General features: G+C 41.4%; 1 protein-coding gene across 1 annotated transcript in view; it reads right to left on the bottom strand.

Annotated features, from left to right (window-relative positions):
- The window catches only part of LOC130587395 (exportin-7), a gene marked incomplete at both ends in the record, with an annotated part of 10,837 nt that overhangs the window by 695 nt on the left and 1,786 nt on the right, over nt 1-8,356 (bottom strand). Inside the window, 6 exons of the mRNA XM_057388368.1 lie at nt 878-997; nt 2,697-2,770; nt 3,798-3,963; nt 5,106-5,210; nt 6,023-6,088; nt 7,935-8,101. Coding sequence (XP_057244351.1) covers nt 878-997; nt 2,697-2,770; nt 3,798-3,963; nt 5,106-5,210; nt 6,023-6,088; nt 7,935-8,101 — 698 coding nt within the window. The remainder of the gene's footprint in view (nt 1-877; nt 998-2,696; nt 2,771-3,797; nt 3,964-5,105; nt 5,211-6,022; nt 6,089-7,934; nt 8,102-8,356) is intronic.

The following is an 8,356-nucleotide window of genomic DNA, read 5'->3' as shown; positions in this document are numbered from 1 at the left end:
GATGAGCCGGATCACCTCGGGGTAATTCTCCACCTTCACCAGTTCCCCCAGTTGGTAATTGCTCTTCAGCCGGGCCAGCAGGCGACAGAACTCGTGGTAATTGTTGGGGTCTGACAAACTCTGTGGGTACAGCACAAGAAGGGGGTCAGGAATTCAGAAAAAAATATAAATCACACCATGGCCATCGACCCGGGTCAGGAATTGTCATTTGGATTGGGTTTGGGCACTTCCAGGGGTGGTGATTCCCCCATTTCCCCCATTTCCAGGGGTGCTGATTCCCCATTTCCAGGGGTGGTGATTCCCCTATTTCCAGGGATGGTGATTCCCCCATTTCCAGGGAAAATGATTCCCCATTTCCAGGGATGGTGATTTCCCGTTGTAGGGGAACGGGGTAAGGACTATGTAGTGAGCAATAATTCACTCATTTTTGAGCTGAACTCCTTTAATTTATTTAGTAATAGTAAGTACACTAAGCCTTTTGCATAAATGGGAGTTATTGGCTAATTAGTAGTTTGTTTTATATTGTTTCGTATATTTTTTATGTATGCAAAAGCATCTGTGTTGTTTGTAGTTTCTTAAAATTTTGCATTTGCTTCAATAGTTTTTTGTTTTTTAGGCTTGTGCAATTGGATTTTGGGGTTTTGGGCACTTCCAGGGATGCTGATTCCCCCTGGGCAGCCCATTCCAATCCCTTTCCCAGTAAGGAAATTTTTCCCAATATCCACCCTGAACCTCCCGTGGAAGTGGAATGGGGGAAACGAGAGGACCAGAAAACGCTGCTCCTTTTATCAGCACAAAATTGGGGCATTTGAAGGATTTTTAGAGCTGAAATGGGATGGAGAGGATGCAAAGACATAATTCCATGGGGAATTCTCACCTGGGGGTTTTCCAGTATCCGTTTGACTCCATCCACGAGATGAGACAGGAATTTGGCTCTCTCGGCGTTGTTGAAGAGCGAGCGGCGCACGGAGGCGATCTGCACCAAACACGACAACACCTGCCAGGAAAAACGGGAATGAGCACAAAAAAATGGGATGGAGCAGGAAATTGGGGGATTTTCTCATTGTGGGATAATCAGATAGTGAGGTTTGGGGTTGTTTTAGGGACAGAAGAGCTCGTTCAGCTGAGGAGTGGAGACAAAAATCACGGCTGTTCCCAAAGAATGGCTGCATCCCGAAAATCCCAGAATTATGGGATTGGGACAGAAATTCCCAAAGAATGGCTCCATCCTGAAAATCCCAGAATTATGGAATTACTGGGGTGGGACAGAAATTCCTAAAGGAATAGCTCCATCCCAAAAGTACCAGAATTATGGAATTACTGGGTGTCATGGTTTTATTTGGGTTGGGAAAGAACTTCCCAAAGGAGCGGCTCCGTCCCAAAAATCCCAGAATTATGGAATTACTGGGGTTGGGACAGAAATTCCCAAAGAATGGCTCCATCCCAAAAATCCCAGAATTATGGAATTACTGGGGTGGGAAAGAAATTCCCAAAGAATGGCTCCATCCTGAAAATCCCAGAATTATGGAATTATTGGGGTTGGGAAAGAGCTTCCCGAAGGAGCAGCTCCATCCTGAAAATCCCAGAATTATGGAATTACTGGGGGTGGGAAAGAAATTCCCAAAGAATGGCTGCATCCCAAAAATCCCAGAATTGTGGAATTACTGGGGGTGGGACACGAATTCCCAAAGAATGGCTGCATCCCGAAAATCCCAGAATTATGGAATTATTGGGGTTGGGAAAGAACTTCCCAAAGGAGCGGCTCTATCCTGAAAATCCCAGAATTATGGAATTACTGGGGTTGGGAAAGAGCTTCTCAAAGAACGACTCCATCCCCAAAGTACCAAAATTATGGAATTAATGAGGGTGGGAAAGAAATTCCCAAAGAATTGCTGCACTCCGAAAATCCCAGAATTGTGGAATTACTGGGGTTGGGAAAGAACTTCCCAAAGGAAAGGCTCCATCCTGAAAATCCCCGAATGATGGAATTACTGGGGTTGGGAAGAACTCCAAGGTCAGAGCCCGGGCTGTGCCAGATCCCCACTGTGCCACGTCCAGGCCTTCCTCAGTCACTGATCCCGATGGAATTATTCCAGATTTCCATCCAAAAAGGAACCTCACACTTCCAATCTCTCCTGAATATCCTAAAATATCCTAAAATATCCTAAATTTGGGATCAGCCATGAACCTCTATCAGAAAGAACACTGGAATCTCCATGGACAAATTCGTTCCCTTTCAATTAAGGGTTTTTTTTTCACTCAGATTTAATTATGGGAAATATTTCTCAAAGGGATAAATGCCTGGAAAGATTTTTTTTTAATTTTTCCAGAAGAAAAAACCCAATTTTTCACTCAGTTGTGTTTTTGGCCCTTTCATCCCAGCAGGACACAGGTTTGGAAGGAGAAATCCCATTCCTTGGGTTTTTGCTCCCTAATATTGGGGTTATTTTAGGATCTGGGAATTACAGGAGCCAAATCCCTCTGGGAGAGGTTATTATTACAGGAAGATCAAGAAATTTTTTTTGGTGGAATTCCAGCAAAAAAAGTATTTTTAGGGAAAATCCAACCCTGTGGATGCTTCAAAACTCTCAGCAGCATTTGGGACACTTCAGCACAATCTGAACCCGCAGCGATTTTCCCAAATAAATCCTCAAATGAAGGAAAATAAATGAAGGAAAATAATTCCCTGGACTTACCAGAGGAGAAAACGAAGGAGGGATGGAATGATAAAGATCAAAAAACAACTGAAGGGTCGAAGAATCCAAAAATGCTGCAAAAAAAAAAAAAAAAAGAGGATTTTCCCTCCATCAGCAGCTCTGCACAAACCTAATCCTTATTTCACCCAATTTGTCACACTGAGCACCACAATCCCAAAAAAAAAAATCCCAGGAAATTTGATTTTTTACGCAAAAACCATTCCTAGAAATAAAATCACCCACGGGCGTTGGGAGAAAAATGACARGGAGGTATTTTAGGAACACAATCTGTGCCTGGCAAATGCCTGCTGGGAACAGCAGGATTTGGTAAAAAGGTGCCAAGTTTTTTGCCCTATTTAATTATTTTTTTTTTTAAATCTGGTTTTCCTGGTTGTTGGGTTGGGAGGTGTAAGACTGGAAGGGAAAAGGGGTTTTATGGGTGAGATAAAATCCTAAAAAACAATCAGGGGGGTTTAGGGCTGGGTTTAAACTCAGGGTTTGCATGCCCGGGTTTATTTAGGTTTATTTAGGAGAAATTAGAGGGTTTGAGCATTTTGCAGGTGGGATTCTGTAGAATCTGGGATTCTATGGAATCTGGAATTTCGGGTTTAACCTCAGGGTTTTTAAGCCTGGGTTTATTTAGGGTTATTTAGGAGAAATGAGAGGGTTTGAGCATTTTGCAGGTGGGATTCTGTGGAATCTGGGATTCTGTGGAATCTGGAATTCCGGGTTTAACCTCAGGGTTTTTAAGCCTGGGTTTATTTAGGAGAAAAGAGAGGATCTGGGCATTTTGCAGGTGGGATTCTGTGGAATCTGGGATTCCAGGTTTAATGTCAGGGTTTTTAAGCCTGGGTTTATTTAGGAGAAATAAGAGGATTTGAGCATTTTGCAGGTGGGATTCTGTAGAATCTGGAATTTCGGGTTTAACCTCAGGCTTTGCATGCCCAGGTTTATTTATGAGAAATTAGAAGGTTTGAGCATTTTGCAGGTGGGATTCTGTAGAAACTGGAATTCAGGGTTTGCAAACCCCAGTTTATTTTGGAGAATAAAGAGTATTTGGGCATTTTTCAGGTGGGATTCTGTGAATCCCTGCAGGCTCACCTGATCTCCAGCTGGTTGGGATCTGCACAGTGCACAGATCATCCGAGGACTCGTCCGTGGAGGTGCCGATGAARTCGAAGTTCAGGCAGTTGTGGGTGAGTTTGAGCAGCTGCATCAGCAGCCCGTGCTGGCTCTCATCGTTCAGGTTCAGGTTCTTCCCAGAAGCCTGAGGAAAACATGGAATTGAGGCAGGGAAAGGGAAAAAAAAATAAAAATAAAAAATAAAATTYAGGTTTTATATTTGGAGACAGGGTTTTATTTTAACAGGGATGGGGTGGCACAAGCACCAAAGACCAGGATTTATTGATCAAGATAAATAAATGGAACCCCAACTTTTCCTCCCTTTCCTGGTGCTTTTAATCCCAGGCTGATCCCAATGGAATTATTCCAAATTCCCACAAAATGGGAGTCTCAGAGTTCCAATTTCTCCAGAATATCTGAGGCTCCAAATTCAGGATCAGCCATGAACCCTCCACCAGAAGGACATTGGAGTCTCCATGGAAAAAACCCTGATCCAGGGCTATATTTGGAATCAGAACTGTGGTAGAGAGTTTTATTTCTGTTTTTATTATTATTATTTATTATTAATTTTATAATTAATTTTATAATTAATTTTATAATTATTAAAATTATATGTTATAATTATTCATTCGTTATAATTTATCATTTTCTATACAGTATATTTATTGTAATTTTATTGTGACTAAACAATATATAATTATATTTATGATGTTTTGTATATAACATATATTATAAGTTAGACATTATAGATCATATATTATATATTATATATATTATTTTACATATTATACTGTACATATGATAAATTATATAGAGTATATAACACGTATTATATATTGTGTATTATACATTACATACTATATACTATACATTATATATCATATATCATACATTATATATTATTTATTATATATTATATATTCTATCTTACATATTATAAATTATATACTACAGATTACATATTATATATTATACATACTAATCCTTTATCCTTATATTTGTTTTTATTACTATTTATTCTGTGTTATTTTTGCACCATGGCTTTAGATTTATTTCACATTTATTATTTAAATMATATACAATTTATTATATTATATAATACTATTTAAATAATACACAATTTAAAAATTTTTTTTTCCTTTCAGAACAAATTTCCCTTAACAAATCCATTTCTATCCAGAACCGAATTTTTGGCACAACAGCGCTAAATTTCACCCCCTCAAAAAGAACATTTAACCCATAAAAAAATAAAAAAATAAAGAAAATAATTCCCAATGTTTTGCTCACCTGTTTGAGTAAACTGCAGGAGAGGGTGAAGATATCGAAGAGCGAGGAGTCGCGGAAGGAAGAGGCGATTTTCCTGTGCTTGGTCAGGGGGTGCGTGGTGTCCGCCTGCACGGGGAGAAAATGGGATCGGAGTTTGGGGAGAGGAGCAGGAAAAACAGCAGAGCCCAGGAAAAAGTGGGATATGGGGATGGGATTATCCCCAGAGCATTCGGGTGGGATTGATTCTTGGACCTGGGAAAATTCCCCTTCATCGCGGGGTTTTATCGCGGCCCAGCCGTGGTTTGTTACCAATTTATTTCAAATTTATTCCTGATCTATTCCCGATTTATTCCCCACTTATTCCCCATTTTTCTCTCCCTGGCCATTAAGAGGGGCTGACAATAGAAGAGTCTCACAAAATAATTCCTTTAAATTGGGGAATTTTGGGGTTTAACTCCTTTAAAATCGGATAATTTGGGATTTTTTCTCTCCTTGATCAATAAGAGGGGCTGACAATGGAAGGGTCTCACAAAATAATTCCTTTAAAATTAGGTAATTTTGAATTTTAATTCATTTAAAATCAGATAATTTGGGATTTTTTCTCTCCCTGGTCATTAAGAGGGTCTGACAATGGAAGGGTCTCACAAAATAATTCCTTCTCCTCGTTCCTCCCCTTTCCCACCCCACAAAAACCACACCAAAACATGGGAGAGGATGGAAGATACCACCAAAATAAAAAAAAAAACCAAAAATCCCTCAACACAGGAACTCTGAGCATCTTTACCACAAACAAGAAACAAAAAAAAATCCCAAAAACCACCTCCCAGACAGCAAAAATCCCAAAAAAAACCCAAAAAAAACCCCAAACAAGGCAGGACACAACAATATGAATGAGAAAATTGGACACTTACTTCACTGAAGAAGGCTGTAGCACTTACTTGATTAATTTCATTTGTTAATTGGGACAGGATTGTCACTCCTATGATGCAGTGCTCTACACTGTCCTGGGGAGGAAAGGTACAGAGTTCACAGGGCTGAAATTCCCAAAATTTCCAATTTTTTGGGGGGAAAAATTCCTGCCCGGAAAGGCTCAATCATGGTTTTTCTGAGCGTAGGAAATTCCTAAAAATCCCTGGAATTGTCCAATCCCAGGAAACGGGAAGGAGGGAATCTGACCTGTAGGAACTTGGTGACGTCGTCGATGAATCCTAAAAGTGGGAGCACCCAGAACCAAATCCCTGCTCCTTGAATTTAAGGGTTTCCCTTTGGAAATCCCTACTCAACGAAGAGCCCAGACTCCAAAATTCCTAAAAAATCCCTGGATTTGGCCAATTATGGGAATGTTGAGGAAGGAATCTGACCTGCAGGAGCCTGGTGACATCATTCATGAACCCTGAAGATGGAACCATCAAAAACCAAATCCCTGTTCTGTGAATTTTAAGATTTCCCTACTCAACGAAGAGCTCAAACTCCAAAATTCCTGAAAATTCTTGAAAATTCCTGAAAATCCCTGGAATTGGCCAATCCCAGGAATGGGAAGGCGGGAATCTGACCTGCAGGAACCTGGAGACATTGTTCATGAATCCTAAAAGTGGGAGCATCCAAAACCAAAGTTTTGGTGCCTAAATTTTCAAAGACAAGACTGATCTGGGAGCTGCTTCCCTTTGGAAATCCCTACTCAATGAAGAGCTCAAACTCCAAAATTCCTGAAAATCCCGTGATCTGGCCAATTCTGGGAATGTTGAGGAGGAAATCTGACCTCAAGGAACTTGGTGATATCGTTCATGAACCCTAAAGATGGAACCATTCAGAACCAAATCCCTGCTCCTTGAATTTTACCGTTTCCCTTTGGAAATCCCTACTCGAGGAAGAGCCCAGACTCCAAAATTCCTGAAAATCCCTGGATTTTGCCAATCCCAGAAACGAGAAGGAGGGAATCTGACCTGGAGGAACTTGGTGACATCACTGATGGATCCTAAAGATGGGACCATTCAGAACCAAATCCCTGCTCTGTGAATTTTAAAGTTTCCCTTTGGAAATCCCTACTCAACAAAGAGCCCCGACTCCAAATTTCCTAAAAATCCCTGGATTTTGCCAATCCCAGGAAACGGGAAGGAGGGAATCTGACCTGCAGGAACTTGGTGACCTGGTGATGCATCCTAAGGGTGGGACCATTCAGAACAAAATCCCTGCTCCCTGAATTTCACTGTCTCCCTTTGGAAGTCCCTACTCAACGAAGAGCTTGGACTCCAAAATTCCTGAAAATTCATGGATTTGGCCAATTCTGGGAATATTGAGGAGGAAATCTTACCCGAAGGAACCTTGAGACATCATCGATGAAGCCTAAAGATGGGACCATCCAAAACCAAATCCCTGCTCCATGAATTTTAAGGTTTCCCTACTCAACGAAGAGCTCAGACTCCAAAATTCCTAAAAATCCCTGGAATTGCCCAATCCCAGGAACGGGAAGGAGGAAATCTGACCTGGAGGAACTTGGTGACATCGCTGATGGATCATAAAGATGGGACCATCCAAAACCAAATCCCCATCCTTTAATTTAAGGGTTTCCCTTTGGAAATCCCTACTCAACGAAGAGCCCAGACTCCAAAATTCCTAAAAATCCCTGGATTTGTCCAATCCTGGGAACAGGAAGGAGGGAATCTGACCTGCAGGAACTTGGTGACATCGCTGATGGATCACAAAGATGGGACCATCCAAAACCAAATCCCTGCTCTGTGAATTTTAAGGATTCCCTTTGGAAGTCCCTACTCGAGGAAGAGCTTGGACTCCAAAATTCCTAAAAATTCATGGATTTGGCCAATTCTGGCAAAGTTGAGGAGAAAATCTGACCTGCAGGAACTTGGTGATGTCGTCGATGACGTTGCGGAAGACGTACTCGTCCTTCTGGCAGTCGAACCAGCCCAGTTTGGTGATCCTGGCGTAGAGCTGGATCAGCGCCTGCGTCACGAACGTCGCCAGCTTCGGCCTCGTGGCCAGGTAGTTCAGAACATAATTCCCTAAAAAAAAAGGGGTGAAATTGGAGTTGGAGGTGGAATTCAGGATTTTGGGATCGAGGTGGGAAAATTTCGTGGGAATTGGAAGTGTTTGGGGGGTTGGTTTGAGGAGGAAATCGAAGGAAATCACGGGGTCGGTGATAAAACTCCAATTTTTATTTGGGAATTTAAGATGCTGGAAAAGGTTGGATTCAGCTCTGGAATATTCCTGGAAATGGGGYGAGGTTCCCACCCTCAAAATAATCATTTTTTGTTCCA

Source organism: Malurus melanocephalus, unplaced genomic scaffold (assembly GCF_030028575.1).
Source record: "Malurus melanocephalus ecotype Western Australia unplaced genomic scaffold, MMel_1.1 scaffold_1844, whole genome shotgun sequence".
NCBI classification, from domain to species: domain Eukaryota; kingdom Metazoa; phylum Chordata; class Aves; order Passeriformes; family Maluridae; genus Malurus; species Malurus melanocephalus.
This window is presented reverse-complemented; position numbering and strand designations above follow the sequence as displayed.